At 37.2% G+C, this 21,196-nt stretch overlaps 2 protein-coding genes and 1 pseudogene across 4 annotated transcripts; 2 read left to right on the plus strand and 1 right to left on the minus strand.

Annotated features, from left to right (window-relative positions):
- Positions 1-2,879: 2,879 nt before the first annotated feature.
- LOC135631787 (embryogenesis-like protein) lies at positions 2,880-5,994 on the plus strand. 2 transcript variants are annotated; one of them, XM_065139671.1, is made up of 2 exons: positions 2,880-3,397; positions 5,850-5,994. In XM_065139671.1, exon 1 carries the CDS (start codon positions 2,946-2,948, stop codon positions 3,387-3,389), a length of 444 nt encoding a protein of 147 aa, XP_064995743.1. In that variant the 5' UTR covers positions 2,880-2,945; the 3' UTR covers positions 3,390-3,397; positions 5,850-5,994. The 2 variants fall into 2 exon arrangements, with proteins under 2 accessions (XP_064995743.1, XP_064995744.1); XM_065139672.1 differs by lacking the exon at positions 5,850-5,994 and adding an exon at positions 4,338-4,737.
- Positions 5,995-6,669: 675 nt separating this feature from the next.
- On the minus strand, positions 6,670-13,722 carry LOC103975335 (lysine--tRNA ligase-like; annotated as a pseudogene).
- A 151-nt stretch (positions 13,723-13,873) lies between these two features.
- Positions 13,874-21,045, plus strand: LOC135631786 (TSL-kinase interacting protein 1-like). 2 transcript variants are annotated; one of them, XM_065139667.1, is made up of 8 exons: positions 13,874-14,025; positions 17,178-17,373; positions 17,675-17,880; positions 18,017-18,258; positions 18,367-18,583; positions 18,676-19,038; positions 19,181-19,321; positions 19,418-21,045. In XM_065139667.1, exons 2-8 carry the CDS (start codon positions 17,271-17,273, stop codon positions 19,544-19,546), a joined length of 1,401 nt encoding a protein of 466 aa, XP_064995739.1. In that variant the 5' UTR covers positions 13,874-14,025; positions 17,178-17,270; the 3' UTR covers positions 19,547-21,045. The 2 variants fall into 2 exon arrangements, with proteins under 2 accessions (XP_064995739.1, XP_064995740.1); XM_065139668.1 differs by having other exon boundaries at positions 13,887-14,036.
- Positions 21,046-21,196: the final 151 nt, after the last annotated feature.

A 21,196-nucleotide genomic window follows, 5' to 3' on the forward strand; every position in this document is an offset into this window, starting at 1 on the left:
ACTTGTCTTTTACTTATGATTTAGTATTATTATTTTCTTTTTTCAAAACTTTTACTTAATCAATCGAGTTTTCAAAATATGTTTTTTCTCGATCTAAGTTTTAAAATTGCTTAAAAATGCTATAGTAATAATTTACATATCCTCTTAGTGCCATTAAGATCTCGACAAGCCAACCCCTCGCTTTGAGCCTATGGAGTCATTGATCGAAGTAACTCTTGATAAAGCTCTAACTCGACAATATTATTAAGGGACAAGGCAGCGTTAACTAAGTCATAACAAATATAACTTATCGACTTCTTTCGAAGTAACATTAAAGTCTTTGTGTAGTCATCGAAAGACATTCTTGGAATCAATCCTAGTATGGCCCAGCACCATCTGAACCTCTCACATGAGGCACACCCAATGAAGCAAAGGCATCAAAAGCTTATCCTTGACCGCTAGCAAGCCGTCGACAATAAGTTAGATAAGTTATGTGCTAGTTTTATCTCCAATATGCAATACCCCTAGTGGCTTGCCAATATTATATTCGTTAAAAAATCTAATAAAAATTGATTGATGTGTATTGACTATACCGATGTTAATAATGCATGTCCAAAGGATAACTACCCTCTCTCTCGGATCAACTAACTAGTTTACGCCACCTCGGGTCATTAGTTGCTAACATTTATGGATACCTTCTCGGGTCATGAAAGCATATCTTGTTCATTATTGATCGAGGAATATATTGCTACCGAATCATATTTTTTTGAATGAAAATTATTGGGGAGACTTACTAGAGTATGATAAACAAAATATTTAAGGACTAGATGTGGAGAAATATCGAGGTCTATGCTGATAACATAATCGTGAAAAGCAAGAAAACTAACACACATTTGATCGACCTAGCGAAGACATTCCAAACATTTAAAAAAATTAAATGTATCTCAACCTGACCAAATGCATCTTTTCAAAGTTAACTCATGGTAAATTTCTTGGTTTTATTATGCGCTAATGATGAATAAACACTAACCCTTAGAAGGTATAGGTCATATTGGAGATGCATCTACCTCGATCGATCAAAGAGGTCCAATAGTTGACGGATTAGCTAGCAGCCATCAATCGATTCTTCTCTCGGTCTAACAATAAATGTCTTCTTTTGTTTCTTATATTATAAAACTCGAAGGGCTTCACGTGGATGAAGGAGTGACAAGGTGCCTTTGATAAACTAAGGATCACATAGCATGGCTATCAAAACTCATCTCCTATGTCTTGGGTGAAACTTTGAGCCTCTACCGTTGCCACAAGCTTTATTGTTAGTTTGATCTTGATCTGAGATGATGTGGGGATCCAAAGTCCCATATACTATATTAGTCATATCTTGAGCAAGCTCGAGATGTGATACCTGTCAATCGAGAAGCTAGAGAAAGATACACTTGTACTTTAAAGTGCATGTGATTCAGGTGATCACTGACTAACCCCTTCGATAGGTCCTCTCCTAAATAGATATGTCAGCTTAGTTATTCGGTTAGTAGAGCTGTGAGAGTTCGATAATGACATTGGCTAACTTCATGTCGAAGCACACCCCACCGCCATTCAAGAACACATATGTCCATCCCACATGGACATTGCTTGTTGATGGGTTGGCCACCTTGGGTGGAGGTGGTGCTAGACTTGTCGTCAAACGCCTCAACAAGCTAGTCTATGAGCAAGCCATCTAGTTCGATTTTAAAATCTCTTACAATAAAACTAAGTACAAAGCACTCCTCTTGTGACTTTGGCTCATAAGAGAGTTATGAATTTATGAGTTGATGGTGTTTAATAATTTACAACTAGTCATTAACCAAGTGAATATGAGCTTTGAAGCCCGAGATGTGACAATGATGTAGTACCTTGAGGTGCAAAACTAACATCTAACTTCTACAAGCTCAATGTATTATAGGTACCTCACAAGGATAATTCTTAGGCTAAAGCACTTGTAAGGCTAGTCTCAACCGGAAAGATGACAAAGTGCAAGTCAATATGTTGTCGACATAAATTATCAACACCCTTGAAGTTGCTTTTACCGAGTAAGAACCTTATTGAATAAACGAGATCCTATGCTACAAGAGGGACGAGATGCTCCCAATTGACTCCTTGACTCAGAAAGTCAAACACTATTACGCATGGTACCATATGATTAACAATCGTTTCTATTGTAAGTCTTTCAACCAATACTCTATAGGTGCTTGACATCTCAGGAGACTGAGAGGGTCCTAATCATCCATAAAGGTGTGTGCGAAGAGCACATCGACGAATGAATGCTCACCTTTAGAATTCTTCTTGAGAGGTTCAACTGGATGACACTACGGAAGGATATCACAACGTACGCTCAAAGGCGCAATTAATACTAGAAATTCATGTGAAACCAACATCAACCAATAATCCCCCAAATCACAATCGATTATGATTAACCCTTTGCCCAATGGAAAATAGACATCCTCAATCCTTTTGCACCAACTTTGGGCCGATGCAAATCCCTCATTATTAGCATAGATACCTCACAAAGTGGGTGGAGGCTAAGTCACTCACATCCATCAGGAAGCTAGTAGGTCAAGCTCCTCCCTAAAGACTCAATTTAGTCGTTTAGTACAACTACTTATTGAGGAGCTCAGCATTATAAGTCCTTAGTGAAATGTTAAAATTATTTTTTTATTAATAAAATAAAAATGAAAGAATATTAAAATTATTTTTTCATATATCATTTTCATACCAATCTAGTACATCATATTATATGTTATATTTTACATTAATATAACCGGCTATGAGTTATTTATTTTGTTTTTAGGATTATATAAATTTTAATATAATTTTTTAAAAATATATGACGCTAATAGAATCCTAATATAATGGGAAATCTTTCGTCTCTTCTATCGCCTAACCCTTCAAATCCTCGACCAAGTCGGCTCCAATCGAATTGATCGTGAGCGATGCGGCGAAGCGCTCGGTTTCTGCTCCACAAATCCATCTCCGCCTTCTCCTCTCTTCCCGCGATCCTCACAAAACCTCCCACACCGGTCCCCCTTGGTCTCCCCTTCTCGTCCTTCCGCCTGATGCGATGCCCGCTCCCCCCGAGTCTTGGCCGCCATGGATTCGCCACCGGCGGAGGACCCCTTGACCACAGCAAGGAGGTGGATGAGATCAACCTGAAGTTCGCGGAGGCCCGGGAAGAGATCGAAGCGGCGACGGAGTCGAAGGAGACGATCTACTTCGATGAGGAGGCGGAGTGCGCCCGCGAGGCGGTGAAGACGGTGCTGGATATGTTCGAAGGGCTGCTGGCGAGGTTGCCTGAGAAGGATCGGATGGCGCTGCAGAGATCGATGGGGCTGAAGATTGAGCAGTTGAAGGCGGAGCTCAAGCAGTTGGATGATTAGTTCTCGAGGTCGGTCTTCTTCGCATTCTGATTTCCGATATTTCTTGCTTCGAATTAATCTTTGATCAGTAAGCTTCTGATCTTGTCTCCACTTGTCTCGAGTTATCTGCCCGAAACATATCATGTTCCCTTTCCTGTTTGATAAGGAGGCATCATTCTTGAATGTTTAATGCCATTGGATGAAATGATGAAGGTTATCTTTTTCTTATAAGTATCCTTTTTCGTGTACATCCCAAACCTATGGCGTAGAGTTTATGTGTCGAAATCTTGGCAATGGACAGTTTGTGGGTGCAAGGTAAGGTATTCGGATTCAAAGAAGTTGTTTCCACAGTTTTTAGGTAGTCGCGGTTACTGATTTTGGGGAATTTGCAGGAATGTTTATAGAGTAAACTGTTGAGAATGCTTGATAATGAGGAAGGGAGGGGGGGATGGAGACACCATTAGTATACATGCGTATATGTGTATATTGCCTAAGTTGGCAAAGACATCAAAATTTTCTTAGAAAATTTTGATAGGTTGCCACAAACGAAGTTACTTTAATTTTCTTTTCGGTAGTCTTGTGAGCTAAGTAGGATGGATTGCAAGTAAAGGAGAACCACGAAAGGCAGTTGAAGATCCAATTTGACTTTCGATCGTTGAGGTGGGATATAATAGAATGCCTGATCATGTCAAATAATGAATTGCGAAGAACATGTGGAATACTATTTTTTAAAATGTAATTTCCAGATATATTTGGATTCTTAGGTTCTTAAAGCATTTTTGTGCTTTTCCAATTAAAAGTTGTATCCATATGTTTAATTCATCGTTCTGTTTAACCATTACTCTGATATGTTTGAGCTAGTGACCCATTGCAAGCTTTAGACCTATTTGGATATCATATATATGGTTGGTCAAAATGCACTTTAGGTCTCATGTCTTACTAATCTAAAGTTGAATTTCTTTCACTCAGATTCTGGAAGATCTATCATATAATTGCTGATACCCCATTAACACGAATTCTTTTGCGAGATTGGCCTTATGAGTCCATTCCTAGAGGATGCAGGGAGATTGTGCTCTAGTAGGTTGTGAAGTTGCATGATTCAAAATTTTAAGCTCCAAGGTTTATAAAAAGAAAATTTATGTTAATCTGTTGTATTGTTCTGGAAATATCAATATTGATAAGCATTTCTTGAACCTAATTTGTTGTTTTCCAAATCCATGCACGCTTGTGGAATGTGAGGATTTTGGTAGTTCTGAGCAATCTATGAGATGTTGCTGTCATGTGAATGCAACATCGTAGAATTAATTACAGAAATCTGAGTAATCTGACCTATTTATTTCTAGAGAAAATATCCTATCCTGATTAAACATATTCTTTAGATCTTCCATTGTTGCTTAAAATTCCTGTCTAGTTATATCAATATGATAGATCTTGAGGAGAGGCTTTTGCTTTGTTCACGAGCAATAAGGCTTTGTTTTACTTGAACATACTTCTAACAAAGGATTTTTACACATAGCTGTTCTCTTTTTCTCTTATTTTGAATAATCATCTCGGTTGAATCTGGATAGTCCTAAATTGATGGTCAAAATTCTCTAGCATTCCAGTTTGGGATGATAATATAGCTATCTAATATAAACCAAGAAAATGAACATTGCCTCTTGTGCATTTAGGGATGACTAGTCTTGGAATAGATCTATGATTCAGTACCTGTCTTCCTTAAAACGAATATTTGATGCTGTCGAGATTATGTAGGTTAGAATATGACTAATTATATATTACCCCTTATAGTTAGATCTTTTTAACATCTCGATCATTAAACTTAAAAAGTTTATATTAAAATTTTTATAATTATGAAAATAAAACATTTAGCTTCATTTATCATAACATCGTTGGTCTTATCGACAGAAGCACGAAAATAATAAGACAAAAGATAATTTCCACGTTCCAGTTACATTTTCAATAGTGGTAGATGACGTAGATGCATCTGCATCGATACTGTTTAAATGCAGAAAGACGTTGCTCTATATTTGCATTGGTGCTGACGTAGTTGTCGAGTGATGTTGACGTAAATGCAAAGCAACGAAATGATCATTCGACATATGCATTGGCATCAATACAGATGTATCTATGTCATTCTCTTTCTCCTCTTCTTTTGCTTCACTTTTCGTCGTCACTCTCCCTCATTTACAATAGTCACTCGTGGCCCTCAGCAGCGTCATCGTTTGTCACCACCGAAATCGTAATTGAGACATTGAAATTAATTTTTTGTCTATCGTTTTCGTGTTTCTGTTGATAAAATTGATCATGTCATGGTAAATGAGGTTATATGTTTTACTTTCCTAACTATAAATGTTTTAATATAAATTTTTAAAATTTAGGGATTGAGATGCTAAATAGATATAATTATTCTCAAGTAACATGTAATTAACTTGATATAACTAACTTTTTGATGTAAGTGCCTTTTATTTTTGTTGTTCTCAGCTCCAACAAGAGAGCTGCATGCCAAGGACTAGACGATAGGGTGAGCTAAATTTCCATTTATCGAAGCATGGTTTGCACATGCAGCCTTTACACTGTCAATCTCTTTCACTTATATGATTTATATGGCGAATGGTTAGTACACGAATGTGATGCCTATGTTACTGATACTGCCCGGCCTCCATTGGAGATGAGCTCGTAGATGAAATAGGCTCATTCGACATTCACATTGTTGATACTCTTTTTGGGATTTGGCTTCTAAATATCCTCTTGCAAGGCTTTTTGTTAGGGAGGATGTTTATTTTTTCCAGCTAGAGTTCTATCAGGCTACATACGGTGTGATGAACCTACATACGGTGTAGGAGTAGAATTTATAGGTTATTTGTCGTTAACTTGCCCCAAATTACTTCTAGTTAAAATGTGATTCTGCATGCGTTTTGATCCATTAACACTTAAGTGACCCCAATAAATATGATTGCGGAAATGAAAAGATAGTTTATTCCTGCCAAGTCTAAAATCCTCGAGAATTGGCCTTTGGCTATGAGACAGGAACCACAGGCCATAGTTCATTTGAAATGCCGGTGAAGCAATCGCTGATCCATACTTTGGTTTAGGAGAAAGCCTCCCCAGGGATTCTTTTCTAGCGTTGAGGTCTCACCCAAAGCCGTGAGTGTCCATTATCCTATTCTTGGATACATGCTTCTAATGTGAACCATCATGACAATAAAATACAATTAGGTTCAACTCTGGGGGTCTAAGTCACCAGGTCCCGAGAAATGAAGATAGGATCAGAACAGAGGAACCTGAAAGAACAATTGCCAACGTGCCATAACAAAAAATGCCAACTTGAATTTGAAAAGATATAGTAGAAATGGACAAATTCACTATCGATTGAAATACAGAAGAATAACTAAAATTGGTCCACATGCTTGTATTTGAGATGACCTGAGAGAATAAATTATCGAAGATCTTTTCAAAATAAATATAGCCTCATTAATTGTCAAAGATCAAGGTAGTCTGCTAAAGTTAAAATGACATTAGATCGTAAGGCATTATTTGAACATTAAGTGCATTCAAATCCTAGGTTCACAACATGGCACAGAGTTAACAGGATACCTTTGGTCGAAGGCTCATCCTGAGGCTTCATGGTGGGGAAAAGAAGTACTTCCTGCACCACGAATTCCAGCATTCACATTATTATGTTAGCTAGGTTTCTGGCCTGGCCTGGGTAAAAATGGTAGTGGCTTTATAAGGAATTTATACAACAATTGATACCTTTATATTTTTTGTGAATCAGTGAAAAACATTGTAAGGCGATCTATCCCCAAACCCCATCCACCAGTTGGAGGCAAGCCATATTCAAGAGCAGTACAAAATGTTTCATCTTAAGCCATTGCCTCATCATCACCTGATTGTCGGTCCTGATGTCCCCGTCCACAAGTTACAGAACCAGACTTAGTATGACAATGTAATGGAAAGAAAATAAACAAAGAAAAAAATATTATAGTTGCATCTGAGATGTTCTGAAATTTTGCATCAGTACCTTAAGTTGTTCAGCAAATCGTTGCCAATGTACAACTGGATCATTCAGTTCTGTGTACGCATTACAAACCTAAATGACATGCCAACACCATAAGAAAACAGTGCATGAATCTGTTGCCAAAAATGAGATTGTTGTCACAAACCTCATGTTTGTTGATGAATAATTCAAACCGTCCAGCCTGGTTTTGATCAGTTCCACTTTGCCAATGGACTCATGATCTCTGGGTGATTAATGATAAATGTAGGGTTTACACATGTGTCTTCCAAGAAATGCCCAACAAGCTATCAATCAACACAAAATGGTTTACTCTGCCATGCAATAAAATATTCAAATAGGATTTACTCCATTATCCAATAAAAATTGCATGAGACATGATAAATTCAGATTAAAAAACTCCTGAAGACAAACCTTTTTCACCAGAAACAAAATGTATTTGAATGAATCATCAATATTTATGGCTAATCTGTATTCATATTATATAATTATTCTCTTTTTCTTGTTCCATTATCTATGCCCTGCCTCTTTAGTTTCTTTTGTTGCCTCTTGCACATAACATTATTAAATTCTGATTCACAATAGAAAAATTAATTTTCTCTTCTAATCTAAGAACTAACCTTGTCCAATAACCTTGCTGTTGTCTGAGGAGGGGGACATTTAACATCAAACTTCACACAAGCATCTAACAGGTACTTGTTTTCTTCTTCACTTGAAAGATCTTTTGGTATAGTTAAATTAGCCATTGTCTCCAATTCTTTGATCATGCCAATTCGTCTGAAGAAAGAAGAATAAACTGTCAATTTTCTTACTTCCAAAAATTGCAATTAAATTAAAGAGACAAGTAAACACCTAAAGGGTGGAGTAAAATCCATCTCTATTGGATTGGATCTTTATCCACTCCATTTGCGTGGTATTTGATCTTATAGCCACCAGTTAGAGCCTTGAACATTCCTGTTCGGCATTAGAATATTTTCAATACCCACTGGAAATGAATCACATATTAAGATGCGAATGCGAATGCCAACGCTACTTGCTTACCAGATAACATTTCTTCTGTGAGAGCCATTAGATCATTATAATCAGCAAAGGCCATATGAAACTCACATGTAGTGAATTCGGGATTATCAGTCCAATCAATGCCCTCATTCCTAAATTGCTTTCCAATTTCATAAACACGGTCCAGTCCACCAACAACCAACTCCTTCAAGTATAGCTCAGGGGCAATGCGCATGAACAACTTCATGTTCAATTCATTGTGATGGGTAACAAAGGGTTTGGCAGCTGCTCCTCCAGCAATCATGTTCATCATAGGTGTTTCCACCGGGAAAGCAAAACTAATTTATAGCCAAGTAAAGGGCATTGAGAGTACCATAATTTCAAGAACATAAAAGGGCTTGAGTCATCATGTTCACCATAAATGTTTTCAACTAGAAAACCAATATAAAGTACATAAAAGGATAGAGTCAAACCTCCAAGAAGTCAAGCTTGTTGAGGAAATCTCGGTTATAATTGATAATCTTGGAACGAGTCTTGAATATTTGTCTAACTTCATGGTTCAACATCAGATCCAGATACCGTTGGCGATATCGTGTTTCCTGCCATCACAAGACATTCAAACAAAAGTTTAACAGTACTCCTTGATCAGTTTCTTAACTAATAATTATCAGGATCACAAAATACAGATAAAGCCAGAGTACTGATACAATATGAAAAGTGCTAGCCAAGCATATGAGACAAATCCATATATGTGTCTGGAACATGACACAACATAGAGATTTAAAACATCAAAGACTCTAGAAAGTACTGATTCAGACAACATAAACCAGAAGACCGAAATAAATTTAAATGATCTAAGGCACAATGCTCTATCCCAGCATAAATCAAGCATCTAAAACCAACAAATTTGAACATGATCTAATTGGAAAAAGTGAAGCTTAAATTGTCTCATAAAGGGGCTGTAAATATTCTCCTAAACATTTTTTGCATGCATGTACCCGACACCATAATGAAATTCTAGGTTCAATCTAAGGGATGAATTCTTCCAACAAAGGAACTGTGTCACAGTCTATCAATATATAGGTATATGCAACTGTTCCAGCATATATCACCCTCCTTTCCAATTTCTTATCTTATGGAAGCACCATCACTCCTTTCTTCTCACAAAACCTTTTAGGTAGCACATCAGCTAAACCTTTATTTGTTTAGTACACAAGAGATATGATGATTAGATTCATAGGAAGAATGGAAAATAATGCAAGGATTCTTACAGAAAACAAATCAATTTCAGATGAAGCATGCTCTGATCATCTTTGATGAGCAAATGCATGTTGACTACATAATGTTTTTGGAGAAGCAAGCAAATTAATGGTTCATTAGATACAAAAAAGTTGAGGAAGAAGATTATATCCATAATATGATATCATCATCCACCTAAGCTAATACATACGTAGTGACTAGACAAGTAATTCCATTTAGAGCACACCACCATTTAATAACACTGAATACCATAAAAAGGCACAAATCATACTTGCAATTTTGATGCTTTCTGATTTCATCATCGAAGCTAATGTCATAACTTATAAAAACCTTTACAACAAACAAAAAGAGTCGTATACCTGATCCTTCAGAACATATGTTTCAGGATTCCTTGTCATTCCAGGAACCCAAATATCTGGTGTTGTTTTCCCTTCATTCTTCTGGAAAGTATAAAATTTTAAAGAAGGAAAGGGAAAATTCAAATGAGATCAAATGAATCAAAGCTCATAGTATTATGCTGGCAATAAAGATTTATTATTCATACCTTAACAGAAGTATTCTCAACCCCAGGACCAGCTTTCTGTCTTGGCATCATATGTAGGCATGGGGAGAGAACCATAAATCTTTTTGGAAAGACACTGAGCTCTCCTCTTTTGCTCTTTCCCGCAAAATGAAAAATAGTAAGAACACCATATGCATTGTTTCTTTGTGGCATATGGTATAATTTTGAACAACAGAAGAAAAAAGAATACTTCAAAATCCTAATCTCTCCTTGCATTCACCCAAGAATCAGGTACGATGCATTCATAATTCATCTAATCAGGTCACAGTAAAGGGAGATACAAGATCACTAAGTTGTATGATATATAGCACAAGATCAGACAATCATAATGCCCCTTCCTCTGGCTTTGCCTACTTTTAATCCAACACATGATCTTCCTCCTCTCTCCTTCTTCTCTCCCCTCTTCTTTCACCCTCCTCTCTTCCTCTCTCCCATCCAATGGTAGTGAGTATAGTAGCACCAAGTGGCAAGGATGGTCCAAAGGCAGAAACAATGATGGCAGATGATAGTAGTAAATAACATTATAGCACTCCTTTCCTCTCCCATGGATCAGAACGAGTGTAATAAAATTTTAACCTAGGTCAGCTAATTTACAACAATTTGCTCAGTAACCAACTAGAATCGAGTCACCTGTAGCTAATCCAACAAACCATAGCAAAGACATGTCCCTAATCGATGCATTGCATTTCTTAAAATCAACTTTCTTGTCTTTCTAAAATAAAAAAAATTCAATGCTATAGAAATATGTAAAAACTAATTATATCAGTCCATCCTTTTGTAACTTTGACTCTTCAATATATCAGTCCAATTGCGAATCCAAATTCATCCCAAGAACCAATCAATCCTGCCACCTTTGCTTTTACATTAAACTTCTTTAGAGAGAGGGCACTTTCAAATAAGACATCTTAAAAGATCAAATTGTACACCACTTAATGTGATTCATAAAAGAAAATGATCATTAGGCAATCTATGTTGTCCTCTAGCTATATGAAATTTAAATTCATCATCAACAAATTTCCTAGTTCAAAAATCACAGTGTGGAACATTATTACTGTTGCCACTTCTATAAATTTAATATGAGTTTCAACGTTAACAAATTTCCACAGTTCAAATGATCATTGTTGCCAACATTTGGCTGCTCCAAATAACCAAATGTGTATCTGTTTCCCACCCAACTAAAAGTTCCTCCTGTAATCTACAAGTTGTTATCTACAGACTCTCCTGAAAGATGAAGTTACAACAGGCAAATCTTGATCTGATAGTATTGCATGCCAATATAATGAGAATGACACCAGAAAAGTTCACTAATTATTGTAAGAATACTAGTAACCAAATAAAAAGCTACCAACCTGGATATCCACAGATTCCAACAACATCACCACGTTTCACACCTGAGTGATACTTTGCAAATTCAACTTCATCCATGTCTGAATCCCTAATTAGCAGGAAAAATCAAGCTAGTAACCATCATAAAATAAGTAAATAATTAGGAGTTACATACTCTTTTATTCATGGAAGAAAAAAAAGATTTGAACATTAACATTCATAAATAAATCTCATAATCACAGATGCATATTGTTGTTACACAAAAGATGCCACATGAACAAATTTAAAAGAACAATATTGTAAATAAGGATAAAAGAAAGGAATGTGTTTGTGATAAGCCTAGTTTTCCCATCATTATACCATTATATTTCATGGAAGCAAGATCAATTTTTATTTTTCAATTGCCAACCAACAAATACAAGTTGCCTTAAATTCCTCATCCGGAGACATGAAGAGGATAAATACTAAAATGCAAAAACACTGTTCCCTAAAGAGAAATCATAGCAGTACATGATGTTTGCCACTGACAGCACTATATATCCATAATGCCTCAGTTTCACTGTCATTATTCAAGGAACCCAATTCCATATGATGTAAATGCTACCACTTTTCAACTGAGTTTCCATTTTACGGGTAACAAAATCAAGATGTCATGACAGCATGGTTATAGCCTTATAGGATCCAGTTATACACAAGGCTTCCTTTAAATAGTACAATAAAGCCTTGCAGTATATTCCCACAACACATCTAATAGTATTAAATGTTTAGTTGAAAGTGATACCGATAGTGTTATTAAGTTTCCTTATATGCAACATACATTCTCTTTGTTTTATTATTTGCATCAAATTTATGTCTTCTTTATCAATGCTTTACTGCTATGAAATATCAACATATGCCACATTTCAAATCATCCTTTCATTTACTAATCTTGCCACATTTCAAATCAACAGATTTCAGGGCTAATTCTTTGACGGAGGGCAAAGGGATAAAAATGCTTGGCATGTTCAACCCAAAGAGTAGATATCTGTATCAATATATTCCACTTAAAACTGAAAAATGAATATGATTAGCAAAACAGATCAGTTAATCTTAGTAAGTGGTACCTAGCATCAGCCATAACTTGAACTTTAAGACCACCTCCATACAGGTCATAGAAGTAAAGCTTCGATGAAGAAGTTCGCTTGTTCATGATTCTCCCTTAAAACAAAGGACAACTCAATACAGCATCAAGAGATAACAGAACCACATTAATTTAATACTCATACATCAATCATATGATAAAAGTAAATGTACCTGCCAAACTGACTTCGACATCCTTAAGGTGATTCCGTCACTCATAACTCTGTATTGCTCGATATATTCAGTTATGGTTATGGACACTTGAAACTTGTGAGGATAAGGATTTCGTCCGGCTGCCTTCAACGATGTAAGGATCTTCAGCCTATCCTCATAGTATTGCTGCAAATGGCAGATAACTGAACTGAGTTTTGAACCTATAAATCGAAAAAGCTTAGCATCTCTTTTTTCTCTGCTATAAGATTGGGAGAAACTGAGGTCAAACAAACCGTTGGGTCCATGTCTTCATCATCAGCAACTGCCGATGGCTTCTGCGACTGTGGCATTGCAGCAGCCTGCTAATTTTGCAACAAAAATGCGAGTCATCATAATCAATTAGACACAAAATCCGGGAACATTTAATCTTTGTGCATGATTTCTCAGGCAGCAGCAAAATGAGGCCCTTTTAGGGCTTCAAACAAACAAGAGAAAAGCATATATTGCAAGTAACTCAAAGAAAATCAAGCGGGCAAAAAAAGTGTACCTCCTTCTTCTTCTCTTCCTCCCAACCGGTTCTCCTCTTCTTTCGTCTTCTTCTTCAGCTCCTTCTTCAAAGCGCTAAACGAGAACAACGAACAAAGATGAATAAGGAACATTCCAACAGAAGACGGGAAGAGGCTACGGAGGAGGGAATCGAAGCGATACTTCTTGCCCGGAGCTTCCGGGGCGGGTGGATTGCCGATGGAGACGCTCTCCGCCACCTCTTCGATTCCGTCCGCCATGGGCGATCGAAGAGAGGAAGGGTAGAGACGAGGAAAGCAGAACCAAGTGCTGATAAGCCAGTGGGCAGGTGAAGGTGGGTTTAGGTAGCGTTTTGGTTTTTGATGACGAAACTCTTGGTTTACTTATTATGGTTTCAGGATCCATTACCAGCCGATCCGATCTGATTCGACCCGGTGACTATCCGGATCCGATTATGTCATGATCCACTTACCGACTCGACACGTGACTAAGGATGAACGAGCTCTATGTAGAGGCTATTTCGAATCTAGCAGTGGTCTTTAGGAAGGCGAAGGCGGCAACTCCCTCTCTCTCTCTCCCTCTCTCTCTCTCTCAATCCAGTGTTGTTTTGGGGAAAGATTGGAGGTTTCGCCTGGCGCGCGTTCTTGGGATTAGGGTTCTTCGTTGGCGAATAATACCCACGCGAGGATTGCGTACTGGTGCGGATCTGGTACCCTTTGCTCGTAGATTTGAGACCTGTGTTAGGGTTCCTGTACCTTTTTTCTTGCTTTTGTGTAGTTTGATGGTGACGATTTGTGTGGTTCCGTTGCCTTTCTCGTTCCAGCTCTTGTCTTTTAATTTGGAATTAGTTTATTCGGAGGTTGTTCTATATGTCATCGTTATAATTTCACGTGAAAAGAGTTTAATTTTTGGGGCTAATTGAAATGCCTTCGCGGTGATTCTGCCGTTCTTAGCCGTTGAAAAATCGTTGAAACTTTTCATGCCCCAATTCGTTGAACCAAAATTGTTTGATATCGATAGATTCTAGTGTCTCTTTTTTCTTTTTGACTAGTGATATTGGGTAACTAATCCATCTAGAAACTAGCCCTAGTTCACCTTTTTTACACTTTTATTTTCTGTCAATACGTTTGAAGATATTTATATACTTATTAACCTTAATAAAATGTTTAATCTGCTTTGACATTCAACCAAAATATACTTTTACTCATTGATCCTTGTCCATAGATCTGCTGAATTGAATCTATTAACTATGTGCATAGCTGCCATCTACAAACTTGCAACCAGCCTTGGCATAGAACGTTTTGATCCAAAGCCGCTGGTTCAAACTGTTATCATCCAAAAAGGTTCATGTTATCAAAAGTGTTATCTGTTGCTCACAAAGGTCCCCTAATGGATGAGTTTTGTCAAATTTCTAGCTCTATGTAGTACGTGTCTTTTAAATTCACAATGTAATCTACTGTAATCATTATAACTTTTTGTTACTTAACTAAAATATTATTATCAATTTCTTTCCCTTTAATTTAAATTTTGATATATTTGATTTTATTTTTTAATTGTTTAATACAAAATTTTTATATTAATTAATTTTGGATTTTTAATAATAAAAAAGTATGATACTATGATGCATATTTTAGATTCAATTAATTGTTTTAAATATTTGTATCATGACATGAAAGTTAATAAACCATAATTAATGATTTTCATGATGTTCCTGCCTTCATGTGTTAATCTAGATTGTTTTGATTAATGTTAATTTAATTGTTTGAATCATGACACTAAAGTTTTTAAACCCTTCCTAAATTTCCATGATGTTCATGTCTTCATATATTTAAATTTGATTATTGTTAATGTTAACATTGTTCTAATTTTCTTATAAATCCTATCTAAAGATTTTCATTTCTTTAAATCATATTTAATGTAGTTTACGTCAAGGTCTGCAATTTCGTACCGTACCAGAGTTTCGACGTTCGCTCGGTACGGTACGAAACTGTATACCGAGCGGTATACCGTTCAGTATATATATATATATATATATATAACTCGACGACGTCTCCTTTTCCTTCCCCACGTGGGGCGACGTCGCCTCGTTTATATATATATATATATATATATATATATATATATATATATATATATATATATATATATATATATATATATATATATATATATATATATATATATATATATATATATATATATATATATATATATATATATAATTTTATTATTATTTTTCGTTCCGTCCGGTAGCGGGCAGTCCGTGTATTGGTATGTCGTCGGACCGGTACATACCGCCCGTACTGGGCGATATCATTCGGTATTGCCTACCTTGGTTTACGCACCAAATGAATTTTCTCGTTGTAGTGGTAGGTAGTTTCGTGGTGTAACATCCACAGTACAGTTAGAATTAACAGTCTGGTGAAATATATGTTGTATGGTTATCAACATAAGCTTGATTAATGCACTTCATTTGGATCCCATCAAGAGAAGGAATTTTCCACTGTTGATGCATGGATTCCTGTTTTCTTTATGCAATAAACCAGCCAGGCTTGCTTACTTTTCTACAGCTAAGATGAGAGATTTTTTTTTTTTGACTTGGAGCAACATTCTGGTTTCCACATTGAGATATACAAGTGATAATGGGCTTCAAAATTTATGGAGTGGTACAATAATTCTTTGCATGTGGCTCAATGGCAACTCTCATTTAGCCTTTGAAGTAAGATTTTGATTAGGTAAGTCTGATATTTATGGTTTTTTATTGCCAGAGGTTGGAGATCATAAATTATCATCCAACCACGTATAGTCACTGCTATTGGTAGGTGAATCAACTTTGGTTATATACTACAAAAACAGAGTCCTTCTATGGCTTGTACCATAGACGTAAGTTGCTTGTGTCACACAAGGCGTTGGTGAAGCGATCAGAGAAGGGTTTCTTCATGTTCCGAGCATTTTGAGAATTTGCAGACAGCACTTTGGCTTTTGTTTTTCAGTGAATTATCAGATGTTGTAACCATTATTGTTATATGCTAGAGATATTCTCACTTTCCCTCGTGGACCTATGCTAAAAGCTGAACCATGCAAATCTTCTGTTCTTTCTAATTCTGTTTGCTGCTCCCAGACAATATAAATTGCATGTACACAAAGAATTTATGTGTATAAGAATTTCATAAGGTGAAGAAAATGAACTGGATAAAAGTTACAGATGAAAACTGAAAAAAAAAAAGAAGAACATGGGCTTCTAAGCGAGGAGAACGGATTATGTTGAAAGATAACAAGTGAACCAGCTAGAACATAATGTATTTTTCTTGAAAGAAGTGAGATGCAACATTATTCATCGTTGAAAGGTATCTGATTTCAGCGATCTAGTGATGCACATGGAAACATAAAGCTTCTGGGGTTAAGGGAGGCCTCATTTTTGCTGAGAATTAAGTTAATTGTATAGCCAGCTTCGGATAAGTAACGAATTGTTCGGAGTTAATTACACATTTTACCCTGAGGATCCACATTTGTGGAGTTTATCTATTTGATGTAGTTCTTGTTGAAGTAGTCTTGATAGAAAATTCAGGAATTTTGGCACTTTGCATTTGTTTTTTAAAATAAACTTAAAGTCCTATGTAATTATGTTGCATCTGTTGTTTATAAATATCTGCAAATTAGAATAAATTCATGGCTGACAAGAATACTTGTGATTCTTGGCTTTTTAGATCTTTAACATATGAAATTGGATATCTGAATTTAGATATGTTATCCAGAACAATTTACAAGGTTGGTTGAATTCATATCTAATCTAAATTTTTGATTGATTGAACCACTCAAAATTTTGAGCTTAACAATCTTGTTCCTGCAGGAAAACACCGAATACACCTTTGTGATCTTGTAGTGCAACATCCATAAAAAAGGCTCTAATTATTAGTATCTTCAGAGCAAAAGAGGGTTTATCATGAAAGCTTCTGGCTCTCAGCATAAAGGTCTTGCAAAAAAAGGTCTTGGTTGCAACAAGTCCAAGAGCCTAAAGATCACAAAGCAGAAACGGGAGATCACAGGTACTGTCATTCATAAGCTGTTTTCCCCATACCTCTGTCTTGCTTGTCAGTCTTTTTCCCTTCCAAGTGATTCTTCAGCATGTTCCACTTCAGTAATTATGACAATGCATGTAGCTTAGATAACCAAGGACATATTATGATATATTATAATTTGGTTTTCCTTCCATTCCAGCAGTTTAATGAATAGTAATGTGTGAATCATGATTAGATATCTTGATGACCATTTGGGTTGAGTAGCAACTTATTCTGACTGTAGGATATTAAATGCTGTTTACATTCATTGACATCTTTCTTTTTCCAGGAAAAAAGAGTTCTGAGTTAGATGGACAACTTCACACTTCTTCTATCCAATTACCTCAGCTGGAGATTCAGGATATGCAAACTAGCTTCCCGGAAGCAGCACCAGGAGATTTGAAATTTGTACGAGGACAATTTCAAGATTTCAATGGAAAAGTTAAGCTTCAGCTTTTTCCAATAGATGAAGCTACTAGGAAAGCATTGGAGAAGGTAAATTTAAGAAGTTAAGGCATATGATTAGTGGTGACTTCACAGGGGACAAGGAGAGTCTGGTATTTATTGTTATTTTTAGTTTTAATTTAAGTTGTCATATGACCATTTGCTTTGTTGCTTTATGATGTTACAGAATAATCACAACCCTTACCTGGAACTAACTTTAACAACTAGAAAAAGAATCTCTTCAGTGGTGAAGCACCTCATCTTCAAGTGGGGCAGTTCAAAATTGGCATCAGGAGAACTCATGCTTTTTCCGTACAATGTTTACCTGGATAATTTGGCCAACAGCATAAGATGGACTTTAGAAGACTCTGATGTCACCGCGGCTGATGTGCATGCTTCACTTGGTAGCCCTGCCATGTTTCGTTTAAGGTTTAACTGTTTTACCCTATGCTGGTTGCATGTGCTTTTTTTTTATTCTCTAGATTTTCATGGTCGTGATAAGGATGTTGGGCTGAATAGTTTCTTTTGTTTTCAAAGATATGGTTGGTTCTCCAATCTTGAGCAAACAGCATGCCCGACATCTATGACATCACATTCTTATGAGGAGCCTAATAAGAGTTTCGAAAAGCATATCACCAGTGGTGATAAACTGCTTTGTAAGTCGAGCAAAGGACATGGGCCATGCCATATGGATGATTCAGCGAACCAAGCAGTTGAAACACACCTTTTGTTGGAGAAAACTATCCAAAATGGGGTAATTGTATCAAAATATCTTCCACCTTATTATCTGTCTTTTTTTTTTTCTTTTTACTCAAATTTTTCTTTTTTTTATTGAACATGAACAAGGTTGACCAGAAGAACAATAGCAGAAGTGTCAATATGTCATGGGTTGATTGCCTATCTAACATGAGCTTTGGTGCTATATTATCTGAAGTGTCGGAAACTCCTGTCAACCTTTGCCATCCATTACCTGCTCCAAATTCTAGTCTTCAGCAGATCCCTATGACCTGTGATTCATTTGATGCTGCTATTGCTTCCGTTATGGCCCGTCATCAACCCTCAAATCCATCAAACCGGTTGATCCATACATCCATCTTGGAAGCAGAAGAAACATGCCATGCATTTCCATTTGCAAAGGTTGCTTCTTCTAGTCATAATCATCCAGCTTCAACTAGAGATCCTCCTGCCACAGAGAACTGTAGCGATATGGTACTTTCTAATTTCTCTGTGCTGAACTTGTTTGTAGCTAATATGGTATATTGCATGTTTTTATTCTCTGTTATATTTTCTTTTATTTAGACATAGGTAGCTGATGCAAGACTAAGACCTGCTTACCAACTTCAAATTGCAGCTAGGCCCTCAGGTGGGGCAGGCATCACTAAACAATATTTGCCCTATACCAGTAACAGTTGATGCATGTTCGGAACCCAAATCTCATTCAGAAGATTCACTTAATGGCGGCAACCAATTTGCAGGGATGAACCTCAGTCCGGTACTCATCTACGCTTTCAAGACTTAATCTGCTTTATCTAAAGAACTTCAGCTGATTTCTAAGCTATTACTCATTTGTATCTTCATGACCGCACAGCCTGATTCCCTAGGTCCCTTGGAGTACGTTGCCCCTTGCTCTAGAGAGATGAATGATGGGGAAACTATTGATCTTGGCGGATTGATTACAAGCAGCATGGATGCATTTCAAAACTTTTCAATTTTCTGATCTGGAGACCTGATAGTTTTTCCCTTCTAGTTTTTCCCATCTGTCTATTGCAGACAGACAGAATGTTGCCAGCAGATGTTTTGGTCTTCGATTCCGTAATTGCCATGGCCTGTAGAAAGATAAGAATGCAAGCTTTGTGACAGCACATCTAATATGAGATGACCTTCTGACATATGATGTCCACTACTAAAATGCTAAACTCCAGGATGGAACTTTGTACATCTACAGCACTCGAAATCTCACTGATTTCCATGTCTAATCAGCATCCCTTATTGTTCATTTAACTGAACTAGCATTTATGTGTAATTGTCAGGAAATGATTCGGAGATCTGATTACGACTTGTATCTAAGTTTTGTGGTTTGTTGGAACTGTGTTCAAGTACAGGAATCACAAAAATGTATTGTGGCAATTCAAATGGTTTGGTAACCATTGTTTTCTTCTTTCACCTGCAAGATAAAAAAAATATGTAAAAGTAAGATGTTAGTTTGAAAGTTACCTATTTGGGTTTCAGTATTTTTTCTTTTACTTTTTGGATTACTGTGTTAGATGATTTGGACAAGCTTGTCCTAATTGATTAAATTATACAGAAATCAACGTTGATAGCTATATAAAATCAAATTAGTTTTTTTTCCTTTTATTTCATTTGTTATGGTACGATCCGATGGATCGGATCAACCAACGAATCAATTTATCGATCCTGAATCATTGGTCAACAACGCTGTCGAAGTTTGACTTATTGGATTCAAAACAAGGCACGTTAGATCCGACCGCAATTAGATTGCGTGGTGCAAGCCAACCAGTGTCCGTGGCGAAGCATCATCCACCCATATTCCTGCAGCCGTCGCCAAATCGTCAGCTGAGATATCTAAACACCAGCCGTCTAATAACACCTGTTAGAGAATCACAGGTCAAAACGTCACTCACAAGTGCTCATCCCGAGATCGTCACACAGCTTCGGAGGGATAGAGGTTGCATCATGGACTGCAGGTCGAAGCTCCAGAGGCAGAGATCTTGCGCGTGCCTGCCGCTCGACGTCGGCAACCGGTGCAGCAGCCGCCGTGGGACGGCCAGGTTCACCCGGTTCCTCGCCGACGACGAGCTCGACCCGTGGGAAGGCCGGTCGTCATCTCCGTCGACCGTGACGGGGCTACGGGGCCTGTGGAGGAGGATGATGGCGGAGAGGTGCAAGGCGTCGGGATCCGCCGCGGCGGCGGCGCGAACGCGTGTTCCTTATGATGCCCACACTTATGCGCAGAATTTTGACGAAGGGTCAACGTGGGCCGAGCCGGAGAGCTCGTCTCGGTCCTTCTCGGCGAGGTTCGCCGTTCCGTCAATCATGTTGCAGGGGACGAGCTGATCTCAGATCATTTGCAAACCATATGTCAACCGAGGGGCGTCAATTGGTTGCTTGAAACTACGATGTACATCTACCTATCTAATGTATTCGACATGCCACAGTATCATCACATCTAAAGAAATATTTCGTATGGTTGCAGAAGGAATACCACAAGAGGTGCTTCTTCATCAAATATATTTTAATTATGAACGAATTAAACTTACTAAAAGCTCGGGTTCTTCATGTGTTCTCTAACCTTCGAATAAGCTTTACCGGTTGCACCTCGCCGTATTCTTTTGCAGCTTCCATAATG

Source organism: Musa acuminata, chromosome BXJ3-2, assembly GCF_036884655.1.
Source record: "Musa acuminata AAA Group cultivar baxijiao chromosome BXJ3-2, Cavendish_Baxijiao_AAA, whole genome shotgun sequence".
Taxonomy (NCBI): Eukaryota; Viridiplantae; Streptophyta; class Magnoliopsida; order Zingiberales; family Musaceae; genus Musa; species Musa acuminata.

Coding starts and splice junctions, on each gene's coding strand:
- LOC135631786 (XM_065139667.1), top strand. CDS start 17,271: ATGAAAGCTTCTGGCTCTCAGCATAAAGGTCTTGCAAAAAAAGGTCTT. Junction 17,881..18,016: donor CTAGGAAAGCATTGGAGAAG/GTAAATTTAAGA, acceptor ATGATGTTACAG/AATAATCACAACCCTTACCT. Junction 18,259..18,366: donor CCTGCCATGTTTCGTTTAAG/GTTTAACTGTTT, acceptor TTGTTTTCAAAG/ATATGGTTGGTTCTCCAATC.
- LOC135631787 (XM_065139671.1), top strand. CDS start 2,946: ATGCGGCGAAGCGCTCGGTTTCTGCTCCACAAATCCATCTCCGCCTTC.